At 35.9% G+C, this 18,134-nt stretch overlaps 1 protein-coding gene across 10 annotated transcripts in view; it reads left to right on the top strand.

The window, feature by feature from the left end:
* Positions 1-14,112, top strand: part of KDM6A (lysine demethylase 6A) — a 236,587-nt gene extending 222,475 nt beyond the window's left edge. For all 10 annotated transcript variants that reach the window (XM_010388418.2, XM_010388415.2, XM_010388414.2 and 7 more), the window contains 3 exons: positions 9,628-9,754; positions 11,619-11,789; positions 13,240-14,112. In XM_010388418.2, coding sequence (XP_010386720.2) covers positions 9,628-9,754; positions 11,619-11,789; positions 13,240-13,269 — 328 coding nt within the window. In that variant the 3' untranslated portion in view covers positions 13,270-14,112. The remainder of the gene's footprint in view (positions 1-9,627; positions 9,755-11,618; positions 11,790-13,239) is intronic.
* Positions 14,113-18,134: the final 4,022 nt, after the last annotated feature.

The raw sequence follows: 18,134 nt of genomic DNA, 5'->3' as shown, positions 1-18,134 counted from the left end.
GTTTATCTGAGTAAGTCATTTAGTAAATATCTTTGAATTTCTACAACGTAGCCATTTTGCTAAAATACATTAATCATATTCTGCTTCACATTCTTCCAGATATTTCCTATGTTGACATAAGTCCAAAGAATATATATTATCTTGATTACTTCTTTCATTTGATAATGCAGTGAACTCAACTTAAAAGTTCACAGCCTAACTCCTTAGGAAAATTTAAGTGGCAGCTCAATGCATAACTTTCTCTTTTGACTTCATTTAACTGTTAAATGAAATAACTTTTCTCTGCAAATGAACTTAATTTTAATTTCTCCTTTAGACCAAACTTTTAAGTGTCTTTCCCTGGTTTATGCCATACTTGTGTGTTCATGTTAGCTGAAGATAGATTTAAACTTTCGTTGCTAAAAATTTCAGGTAGACTTCACATTGGCAATGACTGCCAATGAGACGTCTTTATCATTTTTAATATTTTAAATAATGGTCAAATTTGCATGTTGGATCACTTGGTAGCAAGATGAAGCATTAAATGGAAAGCAGAAGATTTAGAGGCATAAATTAGAAGGTAATTGCTCCAGTTCAGACAAAAGGAGAGACAAAGATTAGAGGGTAAGATAGACTACACTTGGTGATTGATTGGTGGTAGAGTTGAGGGAGAAATCTGTATTGCTGGACTTTGGCTTGGGCCAGACAGTGGAACATTTGTGCTTGTTGATGAAGTTGGGGATAAAGAAGAAATGAGTTGGGTGTAGAGAATGATGGTTATCAACTTGACTAGCTTTAAACATGCAGAACTTGAATTGCTCCTACAAGATTTAAGTTGAAATTTCTATTAAATAGCAGCTAGATGGATGTATGGTTCTATTGGCTTAGAAAAGGAGTCTGAGATAATACATTTGTAGCCCTCAGCTGGGTGATAGGCAATCACTGCTAAGGTGTTAGCTGTTGAGTTTTCCGAACCATTAGCTATTTTTAAGTTAGAGCAGTGCCCATACAAAGAAATTAATAAAGGAAAACTTTAAGATCAAGGGTACTGATCTCCTTTAATTCATTCAACTATGACAGTTTTTCTAGGTTAATATATCTAGTCTCCTTTAAAATATATAAAATTTACATGTGTAACACATTGCTGTACTCCTCCCCAACTTGTTTATACTTTTTCCTCCAACTTTTACTTTGAAATTTCTTAAACCTACAAAAAAAAGTTGAAATACAGTACAACAAATACCTGTGTAACCTCATCTGGATTCATCAGTTAAGTTTTTGCCACATCTATTCAGCAGTCTCTGTATACGCATACATGCTTGCACGCACTTTTTCATATGAGCTATATGAAAAAGTAATTTGCAGACATCATGACATATCACTTCAAATACTTCATCCTGCGTCTTAAGAGTAAGGTTATTCTCCTATATACCTGTACCATGGTTTACCATATTTAGGAAACATGAAATTCTGTAGTATGAGTTAATACACAGTCCACATTTAGATTTCCCCAACTATCCAAAAATGTCTTTTTTTTTTTTTAAGCGCTTGCCTCTGCTCACTCTACCACCCTTATCCATATTGAATTAAGGTTCACATTTAATTGAGTATGTAGTCATTATGTCTTCTTTAGTCTCTTTTAAACCTGTGAAAGTCTTTTTTTAATGACATTTTCTTTTTGAAGACAGCATACCTTCGTGTTGTGCGGAGTTCTACATTCTGGATTTGTTTTCTCATGATTGTATTTGGGGTAAATTTTTGACAAAAACTACTAATGATGTTTACTTTTGTTTAACTCCTGCCTCACTCCAGCATAACTATGTCAGAGATATTTTCCTTAGTGGGTCCTGAGTAAATTAAGTTTTACTAAAAAGGCAATTTGAAAACTTAAAATTGGGGTGAGGAGATTATTGTTACTTTTTAACCCATCTTTGTCATAGTATATGATTTTTATCCTGTGGTTTTAATTTTACAACTGGTAGATTAAGATTTAAAAGAAACCCTCGCCAGGTGCAGTGGCTCACGCCTGTAATCCCAACACTTTGGGAGGCCAAGTCGGGCAGATCACAAGGTCAAGAGATTGAGACCCCAGCTAACATGGTGAAACCCATCTCTATTAAAACTATAAAAAATTAGCTGGGTGTGGTGGCACACACCTGGAGTCCCAGCTACTTGGGAGGCTGAGGCAGGAGAATCACTTGAACTCGGGAATTGGAGGTTGCAGTGAGCCAAGATTGAGCCACTGCACTCTAGTCTGGGTGATGGAGCGAGACTCTGTCTCAAAAAACAAAAAACAAAAAAACAAAAAAAACCCGTCACTCTGCAAATTCACGATTCCCATTTTAAGATATTTGAGATACAGTACTTTGGCCTATATTTTATTTTTCTCTTTGTACAATACTAAGACTCTTTATGTCATTTTCATAAGACTCTTACATTCCTTGTTTTGCCTTCTGAAGTGTTTTTTTTAACAGGACATTTGAAAGGAATCAAGTGTTAATGCAGGAGATGAGCTCTGCAGACTGTTGGTACTGATGAGATTTCCCTGTAGATAACAGGCTTTCAGAATAAATAGACTTATAGGTGCAGTTCATAAAGCCGACCCCCAACAAATATGCTATAAGTTGTTACAGTCATGTTGGACCGTTGTCAAGCTAGTGTAATGGTGGTATGTTTCCAATACATTGGAAACGTTGGTTTGTTCACCAGCAACTTTGTGAGTTCCACTTAAATCACCACGATAAGTAGTTTAGTAAATTTTCAAGTATGTCAAAAACAGAATGCCAAGGAGTGCATTTTCCTCTGAAAAGTGTAATGTTGGGAAGTCTTAGATTTAGGAGGAGCATATCAAATAGTATGCTGAGGAGTAGAAAGTTAATTTTCAAGATACACATTCATTTGTCTTACCCCCTGTAATCTGCCAGACAATAACACATTCTAAAAATACTAATAACATATAAGCCAATGGTTGAAAATAAGTTCTCTTAAATTTGAACAGTGCCGAGCTCATTGAAAACCACTCCCCACAAACTTAATTTCTTGTCATATTATTTTGTCATTCTTTTGACCATCTTATAAAGCACTGTTTTATATTTTTTCTTTTTCTGTTTCTTTTTTTTAATTAAAAAAATAAAGACAGGGTCACCCTATGTTGCCCAGGCTGGTCTCAGACTCCTGGGCTCAAGGGATCCTTCTGCCTCAGCCTCCCAGAGTTCTAGCATTAACAGGCATGAGCCACCATGCCTGGCCAATATTTCAGTTTTTAAATGTGCCATCTTATATGCACAATATTAATGTTTTATGTGCTTTATCTGTGCCTTTTGTGTATATATGATCACTATGTGTTCATTATTTGCCCATCCTTTTTTATTTTCCTAAGTCTTAGAGTCTACACTATTTAATATCCCAGTAAAATATTACAGGAAGGGCAGCATTGTGTAGTTTTCTGGAATCTAATCTGCCTTCATATCTTAGCTTCTTCATTTACTGGCTGGGGGATTGCGGACAAATTACTAAACCTATTAGTCTTTATTTCCTCTTTGGAAAAATGGGGATAATGCTGTCTTTCTAAAATAACTTTTATGACTGTTATGTGAGTCTTAGCATAGGGTAAGCATTCAGCAAATGGTAGTTGTTGTTGTAATTATTACTATTTTATAGAAACCCCAATTACCTTCTTTTTTTAGTTAATATTCTTGGACCTAGTGTAGTGGTTCTCAAATGTGGACAGTTTTTCCTCCCCCTTCTTTCCTTTCCCAGGGGACATATGCCAGTATCATGGCTTGAGTGGGAGAGATGCTACTAGGTTTTTTGAGTAGAGATTAGGAATGCTGCTGTTAAATATCCTGCAGTGCACAGGACAGCTCCCCATAACAGTGAATTACCCAGCTATAAATACCAATAGTGCTGAGATTGAAAAACCCTTATCTAATGGAATCCAGACTAAACACCTTTTGAATAACCTTGTTTCATTTTCTTTTTGGTGTGTTAACTATTATACTTTGAGTTGGCATTCATCATACAATTTTTTCAAATTAAATAACTTTAATTTAGTAATTATATGATTATTTTAATACAGTTTAGGAATTTGACATGTCATGTTCAAATAATTAACATTTATTGAGCATTAACTGCCAGGCACAAGTCTTTTATATAACATATGTAATCCTTATAACAGCACTGTAAGTTAAATATCCCCTTTTTTCAGCTGAGGAAACTGAGGCACAGAAAGAAGTGTGCAGCTGGAATTTGAACCCAGACAGTCTAGGTATAGAGTCTGCTCTTGCCCACTCTACAGCTCTCTTTATGGTCTCTTAAAGGCTCTAACCCTAAAAACGCAGTGATTTGTGAGGTTGATATTTTACCAGTGTCTATTGAAAAATACACTACAAATCTGAGACACTGGTTTTAATTTTGACACTTACGAAGTAAGAGATTTGTGCTGGTTCTCTTACTTGCTGATCACAAGAATCACCTGGAACTCTTATTAAAATAGGTTTTCAGAGCTCTATGCCAAGAACTCTGGGAACCTTTTTCATGGTGACCTAGTGAATCTTATCAGACAAGTTAGGTCTTTTTTAGAACTAAGAATTTTTTTGCTCCCTTTTCTTTCACATACATTATAAGTTATTACCTTACCTACCTAAATAAAATATACTTTATCACAAACACAGAATTCCAAAATGTAAATTAAAGCAAACTCATAAGTATTAATTCCCCTTTGATTCCCTTATTTAAATGGATAAATATGGTATTATAGTGTTATACAACTCTTTAGTCCACACCCATTTGACCTAATAATGGAACAAGATTTTTCCAGCAGTGTGCATAGATAATGGTATAGCCATAAAGACCAGTCCATAGTTAGCATTGATCCTACTGCTATAGTCCTGGCAGTATTCTAATACTCTGTTGGGTTTGATATATAATGCTTTTTGATAACACTGACCAAACAAAATCTAAAAATTCTAAAACTGCATTCTCATGGTTAATATATATCTGCTTTCATGCTTTTTTTTTCCATCTAAGAGCTTAAACGTTCTTAAGATACGCATTTTATCATTGACTGAGACCTTGATTTTCAGCCATGTGGTTGGTGTAAATAAAACTGTTAGATTCCTTATTGACATTCATATACCCACTGTTGTCCTAGGAGAACACAACCCTGGAGTGACAGGTGGCAAGAGAGTTTTCAGAGCTCATATGTGGGCTTGCTTTTCCTGCATGGTTCTTTCAGTAGCAGACTGGGCAGAACAAGGCACCTCTTGGTGTTTGTTAATTTGTTATCTACTTCTCAGTGGCTGAGACTGTTACCATAAAGCATTTCAAAGTGCAACACCAAGTTAACCCATGTTTCATCTATCTCCACATTGATACTTGTTTGGTAACTTACTTTGGAAACTGAGTCACATTGCCATTAGAATGTCAGAGTAACCCCCAGTGTTGTCTTAACTTCGATGTAATATAATATTACAGCTTCATTCCTATTATTTCCTGCCCCAGAAACTTCATGCGAAGATTAAAATCTTGTAAGAACAGTTGTTTGTTCCCTAAAGAAGCCCCCATACTACCTTATTGTGGCATTCTTTCTGTTCAGAATGTGCCTTCACCCATCTCTTTGTCCTGTTCATAAATAAATTGATTCAGAAATTTCAACTTCTGTATGAAAACTTCTGTTATTCTCTACCTCCCCTCACCTGAAGATGATCTCTCTCCTTTTAGTATCCATAGCATACTATGTTTATTTTTTGCCTAATGTCCTCATGTATTGATTTATGAATATACTGTGCATTAATTGCCCATAAATAAGGCTTTTGATAATTTGTCTACATATTATTTTATTCAGTTCTCTTGTTCTAATATTGCAAGTGTATTTTCATTCTATTCCCTGTGTGAAGTTCTCTAAAATTCTATCGCTCTTTAAGTTTTATCTTTGCAGATCACTTTTTGGTTGGATTAGATTCTAGTATATAACCTCAAATATGCCAGGCTCTCAATCAGCCTCTTCCTCATGGTTTTCTTCCGTTCTGGAACTTCCTTTGTCCCCTGCCTTTTTGTGTAGTCTTTCATCCAAACAGCTAAAAACAGAGATTGGGTCCTGAAGCCAATACTGATCCTTAAACGTCAAAGGATTTCCTGCTTTTCTAGCTGCTGAAATCATTTTTGATCTTGTTTCTAAAGTGCATGTATGCAAAATAGCATTTTCCATCTTCTATGTGTTTACAACTTTTGCAAATGATTTATTCTTTTGTTTGTAGCAAATTGAATGCTTTTTTTTTTTTTTTTTTTTTTTGAGACGGAGTTTCACTCTTGTTGCCCAGGCTGGAGCGCAATGGTGCGATCTCATCTCACCACAGCCTCCACCTCCCAGATTCAAGCAATTCTCCTGCCTCAGCCTCCCCAGTAGCTGGGATTACAGGCATATGCCACCATGCCTGGCTAATTTTGTATGTTTAGTAGAGACGGGGATTCTCCATGTTGGTCAGCCTGGTCTCAAACTCCCAACCTCAGGTGATCCACCCGCCTTGGCCTCCCAAAGTGCTGGGATTACAGGCACGAGCCACCACGCCCAGCCCACAAATTGAATTATTAATTACCATAAGGTAAACTTACAGAAATTTAGCAAAACTAAAATTAAGAGGAAATGAGAATCCTGATTGTTTAGCTTTTATTTTTTAGCTCTTTAATGTACTTAAATGTTGTCTTTGTATAAAATCAGTCTGGGGTTAATCAAAGCAGAACAGGTTATTGTTAAGTCTTAAATATTATATCTGCTTCTTTACTAGGATCCTTTCCCTAAATCACTTTACTTTCTATTTTTCCCTATCCTTCAGTTGAATCACATTCTTTCTTTTTAGGACTTGCTCATTACTGTGGACTCCATAAGAGCCTCTCTCTCTCTCTAAATTCTCCTTCTGTTCCAACTGCTGCCTTTTGAAAATGGGAAGGAACAAAAATTTTCAGTGTTAAAAAAGTAAAGGCAAGGAGAAATCACAATTTTGTTATTCATCCTCAGATAAGATTAATAGAACTGTCAGTTTTCTAAGTTTTTGGTATCACACAAAATATAAAATATAAGTTCTGGAGCAGAATTTATTCCAGAAGCAGACTGACTACTTAAGGCTTAGTATTTACTCTTAGCAACCTTATCTCAGACCCCTTGTTACTTGCAGGAAATCAATATAATGCCTTTTTTAAGATGAAACTGCCAAACTAACAATAGATTGTAAACTACAGTCTAAGTACCAGAGTAGTCAGTGGCATTGAAGATGAAAATTTATCTGCTGAGTAACAAGTAGCCTGATACTCTATAGAACCAAGGCTCTGTGTTTGGAAAAACTGTGCTTCCTGAGCCCAAGAATCTCATCTTCACAAGAAGCGGAGTGGGTGAGAATAAGATGTGAAAAGGGACCAAAAAGAAGGGTACAGTGTGAGATAGTAAGGGGAAGCTTGAAATTTTCTTTTAAAAACTCATAGCTCAACCACTTAAATAGCTTTATGACATTAGACAAACTTAACTTCCCTGCACTCCCTTTTCCCCATTTGCAAGATAGAGATAACCTTTCTCCACATGGTTGTTAGGAGGCTTACTTGGCATAATGTATATGAAATAGCAAATACATGGCTCCTCTCTGGTTCTTATTTTTTATTTACTTTTATTATATTATTTTTGGCCATGTGGAAGGACAGTTGAGTTTGAAGTCTTCCAATGGTATCTGCATTTTTCTGTAAGAGATCTTATTTTGAAGCCCTACTTGGAAAACTTGTTCAGTAAAATCTGTACCTTTAGAAGTGAATTGTATGGGACATGGGGAGGGAAGAAGAGAGGAGCAGGTGCTGTTCAAGAGCTAGAGACAGAGTCTGAATTATATTCTGTCTTTGCCATGATCTAAATTTTTACTTGCTACCTTCCCTGGTGCCCTGTACAGGCACGCATGTACACATCGATAGCTGTCCTAACCTTGACACAACCACAGGCTAAAAAGCAGGGGTCCTCAACCCCTGGACTGCAGACCAGTATCAGTCCATGGCCTGTTAGGAACTGAGCTGCACAGCAGGAGGTGAGCAGCAGGCAAGCTGGCGTTACTGCTTGAGCTCCACCTCCTTTCAGATCAGTGGTGTTACTAGATTCTCAAAGGAGCAGGAACACTATTGTGAACTGCACATGCAAGGGATCTGGGTTCCTTGCTCATTATGAGAAGCTAATGCCTGATGATCTGAGGTGGAACAGTTTGATGATCTGAGGTGGAACAGTTTCATCCCAAAACTATTCCCCCCGCCCCTCCCCCTAGGTCTGTGGAAAAACTAATCTTCCACGAAACCGATCTCTGGTGCCAGAAAGGTTGGGGACCACTGGTCTAAAGCAATGTTTAAGTTAAATATGCAAGAATTGTTGAAGCCAAGCTGAGAGTGCAGTCTTTAAATATGATACTTAAGGAACTGGCCTACAACTATGAAATCAATATTGTTTTATACTTATCAAATAACAGGTTTTACAAATGTTTTTAGTTATTCCCCGCCTCCCCAACCACTGCTGGGTTAATATACATGGGTTCGGATACATAACAATATTTTAACATAGTAACTTATAAAATAACAAAGAAATATAAAATAAAGTAAATGAAATATTTTAGTACATATAATTTGAATTTTAGTTGTATATTGATTAAGCTACTATATGCTAGGCACTGCCCTAGGTGGTGAGTAGATAAGTAGATAGCAGGAATGCAATAGATAAGACCTTTGCTTTCAAGACAACACTCAGTTGCTAAACCCTTTCCTTTTCTTTAGGATATTTTCATTGTCTCTGAATTTTAGAGCTGTAAAGTGCCTTAGAGATCATCTAGTTCAACCTCTCCATTCAAATGGAGAACCTGAGCCACTGAGATTCACAGGAGAGTAAGATAATTGAGCAAACAACTCACAATGACAGAAAACTATAGGAGAATCAGTACAAATTGTGAGAATTTACTATGTTGTTAGCTTCCTAAGTATGAGTTTAGAAAAGGTATAAGTTATAAGAAAAGTTAAATTGTGTTAATATGAATGGATTCCACTGTTACCTTCAAGATAAAATGAAGACATACTTTTTTCTTTAGTATTTATAGTTAAATGAATATCATATCCTGTAGTGACTAAATTCATAAATATTTTTTCTGCTTATAGACTTGAGTTTCAAAAGCAGCTGTACAGATGATGCTGTTAATGAGTGTTTAGGTAGTGTTGATTTAAAAAATATAATGTGCCCTCCTGCCTTATTAGAATCATAGAAGTTCATATCGGGAATTCACACCCCTTACTTCAAGGATGAGGAAATTGACTCCCAGAGAGGTTAACTGACTTGCCCAAATAAGAGCCAAAATTAGCAACTCACATTTAAGCAGGAAGTCAGTTTTTATGTACTAAGACCATTATATTTTGATATCCAGATGTCAATTTTCTCAACTTTAAATGTTTTAATATTGTCTTCATCAGGCCTGAGCATTGTCATTTTAAAACCTGAGAGTATTTGATAAATTGAAATAAAAGTTACGAAGTCATAGACATTAGAATCAAGTCTCTTGGCATTATTTCTAGTTGGTATATCTTTTATGCTAAAAATATTCAATATTCAGTTGCTGGTCACAAATAATTTCTCCCCCACAATAGGTATTGTCTTCTAAGGACTCTGAAGCAATGTCAGACATTGAGGGAAGCTCTTATTGCTGCAGGAAAAGAGATTATATGGCATGGGCGGACAAAAGAAGAACCAGCTCATTACTGTAGCATTTGTGAAGTAAGTAATTGTTCTTATCCACAGTTGTTGTATAAAGCCTCTTCCCTCTCCACTTTTGATTTCTCTTTATTTTTAAAAAACTTTTTATACTTTTGTGTAATCCAGTTTATAGTAATTAATATTGTATTCAATTTTGTTACTTAGCCATTATATTAAAATTCAGTGTGATGATAACAATATTTCACTGCGAATTAACCTTAAAAGTATCTACTACAGAGTCATTTTTGTGGTAGATCTTCAACAGATGATAATCAGCAAATTTAGTCTGAGATTTTAAACTGGGAACAATCTAGATGTACACAGATACCAATAAACTGAATGTTTGGTATAACTCTAGGCAGATCGATTATCAGTCCTCTCTGGTGCAATTCACAATACATTTGTCAAGATTGTGTGGCCAAGGCTTGCAAGAAGTGCAGGAACAAAGATGTGGCGCCTGCTATGAAGGAGCTTAAATTCTACTTGGAGCAGACAGATTATAAACAACTAATTGTAATGTACATGAGACTATGATGAATGTGAAGTTGGACTTACTGTTAATGATAACACTGAGGGGGAAAATGACCTGATTTTTTCTTCTAGTATTGGCATAAGAATTCACAAAAGTATTAGCATTTGAGTCCATCCTTGAAAAAAGAGTATGATATCAGTAGGCTAAAAAAGTGATGAGAATCGGAAGTAGACTGTCATGGGCTATAGGAACAAGAAGAGAACGGGGAAATGGAAAGGTTTTAGAAAAGGTTGAATGTGTTCCAATTTGGCTGGAACACAGACTGTGCAAATTCCACTCGTAAGTCTTGGTGGCATGTAATTTGTAGCACATCTTGAATGGTTTTAAGGAATTTGATATTCCACGGTCCCTGAATCCATTAAAAGGTTTTGAGCAGGAACTAAGGGTGAGATATGTGTTTCAGGGAGAAAAGTGGTTGGAAAGGACAGTGATATATAAGCTATTGCAGTGGTCTTAAGAGTTGTTATTTTAAGGCCTAGACTAGAACCTGGCAATGGGAATATTAAAGAAGGGAAAGAATTAAAAAATATTTAGAGGGTAAAATCAGTGAGACACCTCATTAAATGGCAGAAGTAGAAGGACAAATTGAAGAATGCTCACCAATTTTCTAGCTCAGGTCATTAGGTTTGTATTGCTGCCTGTTGACAGTAATGGATAACATGGTGAACTCTAGGATTGTCGTTTACTGTTAAAAGAAGACATGAGATCATAAGAGTTTTCTGTCATTGAATAAATTTAAGGATAAGCCAAAGACAGGATGTTGATGGTTCATTTCAAACCTTGAAATTCTGTAATTCTAACGTCAACCTGTATTTGAAATGATTGAATCCATTGATTTTTTTTTTTTTTTTTTTATGTTGTATGACCTGACCAAAGTAAGTCATTAGGAGATCAGATAGATTCCAGTTAGGTGTGATGTTCCTTATCCTACCTGAACCCTAGTAACTCATCAATCTTTCTGTATAAGACAGGTATTATTTCTAAAATCATGCTGTACTTATGAATACATAAAAATGATCACTTACATCTGATTGTATGCTAATGTTTTGGATTTAAAAATAGGTTGACCTTTATCAAACTTTTGAACTGGGCTTTGCCAGTGGTTGTCATGAGTGTGTCATTCCCTTTGATTATTCCCCTAAATATGCATTACTACCCATGTCTTTGGATTTGGTGCAAAATAAACCTGATCTGTTAAAGATTCTCAAACACAGCCATGTTTTTCTTACCACCTACTCTTAACCAGAGATCACTGTCCACAATTTCATTCAAGTGGAATTCCATGATTATACTAAAGCAGTACAGTAAATACCACCATCTCTATTGAATACGTTTTTCTCTTGTATAAAACAGGTGGAGGTTTTTGATTTGCTTTTTGTCACTAATGAGAGTAATTCACGAAAGACCTACATAGTACATTGCCAAGATTGTGCACGAAAAACAAGCGGAAACCTGGAAAACTTTGTGGTGCTAGAACAGTACAAAATGGAGGACCTGATGCAAGTCTATGACCAATTTACATTAGTAAGTCAAATCAACATGTGAGTACATAGTTAGCTGGGTTATGAAGCAGCAGTGTTTGTTCTGCCACCTGATAAGTAGGAGGTAATGAAATATTTTAAATTTCCCTTTGGCTCATTATATATTGCATGAGGGTATATTCATATCATTCCCCCCTCCATTTCCAAGTATTTATTCCTATAAAATTGGCATATATCATTTTCAGTTTTCTTCCTGGGTAAGACCAGCCTAAATAATTTTACAACAATTACATTTAAAAATCTTCACGTGCTTTAGATGGGACACTATCATATCCTTTATGTCATTTTATCTCAGTTGATAAGTTGATAAAATGTTTGTGTACATAGGTTATTAGAGCCCACAAAATGAATCAGTAAATGTGCTTTTAAATATACTTCTGCTTTTAGAGCTAATTGTATTTGTTTAAAATTTTGTCCTTGCCAGAAGTATTAACCTCATGGGAATATTTAATGGAGCTTAACTTCCTGGTATGTTATATAACCTTATGAAATTCAAGTATACTTATAAATTGCACACAGTTTTTAATTTCAGACAGCAGATGCTTGGGGGAAGCATTTTACTTTAGCAGATCAATAGCTTTATGAATAGAAACACAGAGATAATTTATGAATTGTTGATTTTCTCCAGTACTTGTCTCCCACACATATGTGATCAGAAACTAACTTTTTGAAATTTAGTTTCTGATATTTTCACTTGAATAGTCTTCAAGATTGCTTGAAGAAGAAAATTATCTGGAATATGTTGAAGAAAATATATTACCTAGCTGAGATAGATTCTGAAGACAGTCACTAGTGAAATTATAACTTGTTAAATTATTTTTCAAGAAGCCACCCCTTTTTTTAAGCAATCTTAAGAAACAGTAAACTAAGGCCGGGCGCGGTGGCTCAAGCCTGTAATCCCAGCACTTTGGGAGGCCGAGACGGGTGGATCACAAGGTCAGGAGATCGAGACCATCCTGGCTAACACGGTGAAACCCCGTCTCTACTAAAGAATGCAAAAAACTAGCCAGGCGAGGTGGCGGGCGCCTGTAGTCCCAGCTACTCGGGAGGCTGAGGCAGGAGAATGGCGTGAACCCAGGAGGCGGAGCTTGCAGTGAGCTGAGATGCGGCCACTGTACTCCAGCCTGGGCGACAGAGCGAGGCTCCGTCTCAAAAAAAAAGAAACGGTAAACTTAACATTCCAAGAGTTTTTGACTAATTGGTGAAGAAATATAGAAAATTGCAAGTACGCTGAGTAGGATAATGGTCTTAGACTCTTAGGAAAATTGGCTGAATGGGAAATAGTAAGGTAGGTTGTACTTTTATGTTGCGTAGCAGGCTGTTGAACTTTTTGAGAGTTATTTCCCCTAACTTCATAAGCAGACTATATGTTTGTAGCCATGAGCTATTAACAATTTACGTATCAAAATAACCTACCTTACTTTTATTTTCAGGCTCCTCCATTACCATCCGCCTCATCTTGATATTGTTCCATGGACATTAAATGAGACCTTTTCTGCTATTCAGGAAATAACCCAGTTCTGCACCACTGGTTTTTGTAGCTATCTCGTAAGGCTGCTGGCTGAAAACTGTGTCTATGCAACCTTCCAAGTGCGGAGTGTCAACCAACTGGACGGGAGAGAGTACTGCTCCTACTCCAGGACTCTCACAAAGCTGATCAGCTGTACTTCACAAAAAAATAATAATTTCCATGTTTTGTATATATCTGACAAAACTGGCAACATCTTACAGACTACTGACTTGAAGACAACCTCTTTTATATTTCTCTATTTCTGGGCTGATGAATTTGTTTTCATCTGTCTTTTCCCCCTTCAGAATTTTCCTTGGAAAAAAAATACTAGCCTAGCTGGTCATTTCTTTGTAAGGTAGTTAGCAATTTTAAGTCTTTCTTTGGTCAACTTTTTTTTAATGTGAAAAGTTAGGTAAGACACTTTTTTACTGCTTTTATGTTTTTCTGTCTTGTTTTGAGACCATAATGGTTACACTTTTGGTTCCTAAATAAAACATTAAAAAAATTAACAGCCAAGTCACAAAGGTAATGGATTGCACATAGACTAAGGAATAAACTTCAGATTTGTGATTTTTGTTTCTAATCTTGATGTAAATTTACACTATTTATAAATACATATTTATTGCTTGAAAATATTTGTGAATGGAATGCTGTTATTTTTTCCAGATTTACCTGCCATTGAAATTTTAAGGAGTTCTGTAATTTCAAACACTACTCCTATTACATTTTCTATGTGTAAATAAAACTGCTTAGCATTGTACAGAAACTTTTATTAAAATTGTTTAATGTTTAAAGAGTTTTCTATTGTTTGAGTTTTAAAAAGACTTTATGTACAGTGCCCAGTTTTTGTTCATTTTTGAAATCTGATTATATATATTTTATATATACTTATGTATGTATATATAATATATATAGAAATCTGGATATATATGTATAAATATTTAGAACTTAAATTTTTCTCGTTTTAAGTTTCACATCTATGGTAGATTTTTGAGGTGTCTACTGTAAAGTATTGCTTACAAAAAGTATGATTATTTTTAAAGAAATATATATGGTATGTATCCTCAAGACCTAAAATGTCAGACTGGTTTATTGTTAAGTTGCAATTACTGCAATGACAGACCAATAAACAATTGCTGCCAAAATGTAGTATAATAGTAGAAAACGAATAGTGATTGAACTTAAGACTTTAAAAGGAATGTTATATGGGCTTGACAAATCCTGTACATGACTTAGTAACATTTTATATGGAAAAGGGGATTCAGGATGAAGGGCTCTATTTTAGAATGAAAATAAATTAAGAGACTTATTTTTTAATGTTAGGCAATTTTGAAATCTCATGCTTTTTTGCTTGCATGACATGATTTGGGGGAGGAGTGCTGCAAATTCCCTATCACTAGTAAAATATAGCAATCTATATTAGCGTTCACAAGTCACTGCTAATTAATGATAGTATTTCATTTTGTAATAACAGCACCTTGCATTTGTACCTCCATTTTCTGAAGCATTTGACACATACTCTCATTTAATCATATTGTTCTTTGTATGAATTTTCCAGGAAGCATTAGTGAAGAAGCATAGAGAATAGAGAATGCTGTAAATCAAGATTATATATATGTGGCTAAAGAGAGCTTATTCTATTTCTAGTGAAATGCCCTGCTGATTGCATTAATCACATACTCTTTCAGATTTAGAGTATGTTATCCTCTTAGAAACAGTTTGAAGGTTGAAAGCATGGAGATACTTTTTTTGATTAGTTAATAATTTGGTAAATATTGGCTATCTACTAGAAGTAATCATCTCTTAATTATAATTTCAGAAGGAAAGAATTCCAAATCTGTTTTAATTATGGAGCAAGAATGCTTGTCTAAATGCTATTCAGGACATTTAATCACTAATATTTTTAAGTGGTTTTCTTGGAAAATCTCCTATCCAAAAGTTACTGAGAATAACTCAAGACGAACATTTTTGCAAACGAAAATTGCAAGCCAACCATCAAGAAGCAAAGATTATAAGAATGCTGAACCACTACCTGAATGTTTCTTAACCTGTTCTAGTTTATCTTACTGACACAGTTGTCTTATTTTCTATGATTTTAAGATAGTTTATTGCCAAGATTAATTTATCTGACATTTAAGAGAATAAGTTATCTGACATTTAGATAAATTATCTGGCATTTAAGAGAAATTTAGTATAATTTATATTTGGATTCTATGTCAAGAATAATACTTATTCAGGAACCTAGTCTTTGGGTAGAGGATTGGGAGTAAAAATCAAACACATCAACATTACTCTGAAATACAATTAGATAATTGAAATCACAAACTGCTTTTTTATCTTCAATTGAACATCCTTTATAATTGCATTTTTAAGATTTTAGAAGACAGAAAAATTATTAAGACACTCTAGGTGCCTTAATAATGAAACAAGTTTACATCCTAATACACACATTTTTAGAGAAAAAAGCTAATCACACAGTGCATAGAAAAAGTAGATGTGATCCAGAAAGTGGGAGCTAAATCATAACTCTTGTCCCATTGCCACCAGTTAAATAGGAATGCAAGAACTTAACAATCAGTATAGCAATTGAACTTAATAATCAGTATAGCAATTGAACTTAATAGGTTAAATCAGTTTAAAACATTTGACTTTTGTATTTTGTCTTTTTTGGGGGGAGGGGGAAGGGGAGGGTTGGGCAGGGTCTCACCCAGGCTGGAGTGCACTGGCACAAACACAACTCACTGCAGCCTCGACCTCCTGAGCTCAAGCCATTCTCCCACCTCAGCCGCCCGAGTAGCTGGGACCACAGATACATGCCACTGCGCCTGGCTAATTTTTGTGTTTTTTGTAGTGATTTTCGTTATGTTACCCAATCTGGTCTTGAATTCCTGAGCTCAAGTCTTCCTCTCGGCCTCCCAAAGTGCTGGGATTACAGAGGCTTTTGTATTTTGAAATAAGGTCTAAGTAACTTTCCCAAAGTAAATTGACAGGTTCTTCAAAATGCTAGTAATTGGTCAATTGAAATTTAAGATCACATAGTATTACGAGTTTAACTCAAATGAAGTGTCTGCTTCTCAAAGAGAACCTGGTTATGAAATTTTTAATTTATCGTTGTATGGATTTATATATATATATATATATATATATATATATATATATATGGAGTCTCACTCTGTCACCAGGCTGGTGTGCAGTGGTGCAGTCTCGGCTCACTGCAACCTCCGCCTCCCAGGTTCAAGTAATTCTCCTGCCCCAGCCTCCTGAGTAGCAGGGGCTACAGGCGCATGCCACCATGCCCAGCTAATTTTTGTATTTTTAGTAGAGATGGGGTTTCACCATATTGGCCAGGATGGTCTCAATCTCTTGACCTCCTGATCTGTCCCCCCTTGGCCTCCCAAAGTGCTGGGATTACAGGTGTGAACCACCATGCCTGGCTGTATGGATTTTTATTTAGCCAATATTCATTTAGCATTCCCTGAAAACCAAATGTGAATAAGATATTATCCCTGCTTTCCATACACACATCTAAGATGGAAGATTTAAGTATGTTATGCAGAACCTGGAAGAGGTAAAAGATGGGTAGTATTGGGGTTTGCTTTGCAGCAGGGGTTACATCATCACACCTTACAGAGCAAGATCTGAGAACTTCTAGTAGTTTGGCCTAAAGGGTGGTGTGTTAAAAGACAACTGGAAAGGTAGGAAGGACCCAAAGTTGGAAAGTTTCCTTGGCTGAGTGATGTTTAGACTTTACCCTGTAGTTAATATGGAACCAGCCACTGGATTTAAGCAAAAGAGGACCAATGAATTTGCAGTAGTATTCCTACCTGTTTCAACATTCCATCTACCTACATTGCTGCCAGGATAGTTCTAAAGCATAGAAATTCACGGGAACAGATGATTTGGGCTTGAACTTCGGATATGGTGAAGATTAAGGGCACAAATTTGAAAGAAGTAAAGTTCACAAACTCATCAGATGTCTTCCACATGGATGAGGGTGCTTCTAACTGGAATAGGAAATAGAGAAGTGGAGTTCTGGAGGCAGAAGATAATGAACTGCCTGTAGGACATCTAATTTGCTTAGAAAGTAGCAGTTGGATATGCTAGTCTGGAATTGGGATTGGCCTGGACCAGAAGTATGTATCTGGCTGTTCGTTGAGGTGGTGCTTAAAGCCCGTAAGATCATACAGGATCAAGTGAGGAGAAAAGTGGACCAAATACTTGCTAAGAAACAGCACATAAAGGGCAGACAGACTGCAAAGAAGGAAGCTTAAAAGGGCCATGGTGGTGGTAGACAAGCTAGATCTTTTGAAAAAACCACAGCATGCTGCAATGAGGACTAAAAGAGGATTCCATTGAATTTCCAACAGTTGGTGACATTTGCCAAAGATCCTTCAGTGGAGCAACAACCTGGTTGTCATGGATGGAAAAGGTACTGAATTTGAGAGTGATGGGTCAGTTTGGTCTTCCCAGGAGCCCCAGATACGAAATTATGTTGGTCTTTGGTGATCTCACCCATTTTAGACATTGTGTAGCATTATCCTAAAATGCTTTACAGAGTAATAGCTTTGTAAATATACCTTGAAGCAACCCATGTGATGTTTTACTTGAACAGGGAAATGAAAATGAGAGTGGCATTTTTTAGTGTCGCCTAAAGATACCTACCATTTACTGAGAATCTGCAAAGCACAGTGCTAAGTATTTTATTACATTCTATTTAATCCTTACAATGACTTAAGTACTGTTTTATTCCCATCATTACGGATTAAGTAAATTGAGGCAAAGAAAGATTGTGTAAGTTGCTCAAGGTTTCATGGTTAT

This window comes from Rhinopithecus roxellana, chromosome 7 (genome assembly GCF_007565055.1).
Source record: "Rhinopithecus roxellana isolate Shanxi Qingling chromosome 7, ASM756505v1, whole genome shotgun sequence".
In the NCBI taxonomy this organism is placed as follows: Eukaryota; Metazoa; Chordata; class Mammalia; order Primates; family Cercopithecidae; genus Rhinopithecus; species Rhinopithecus roxellana.
Note: the sequence above shows the minus strand (reverse complement) of the source record. Positions and strands in the feature narration are given on the sequence as shown.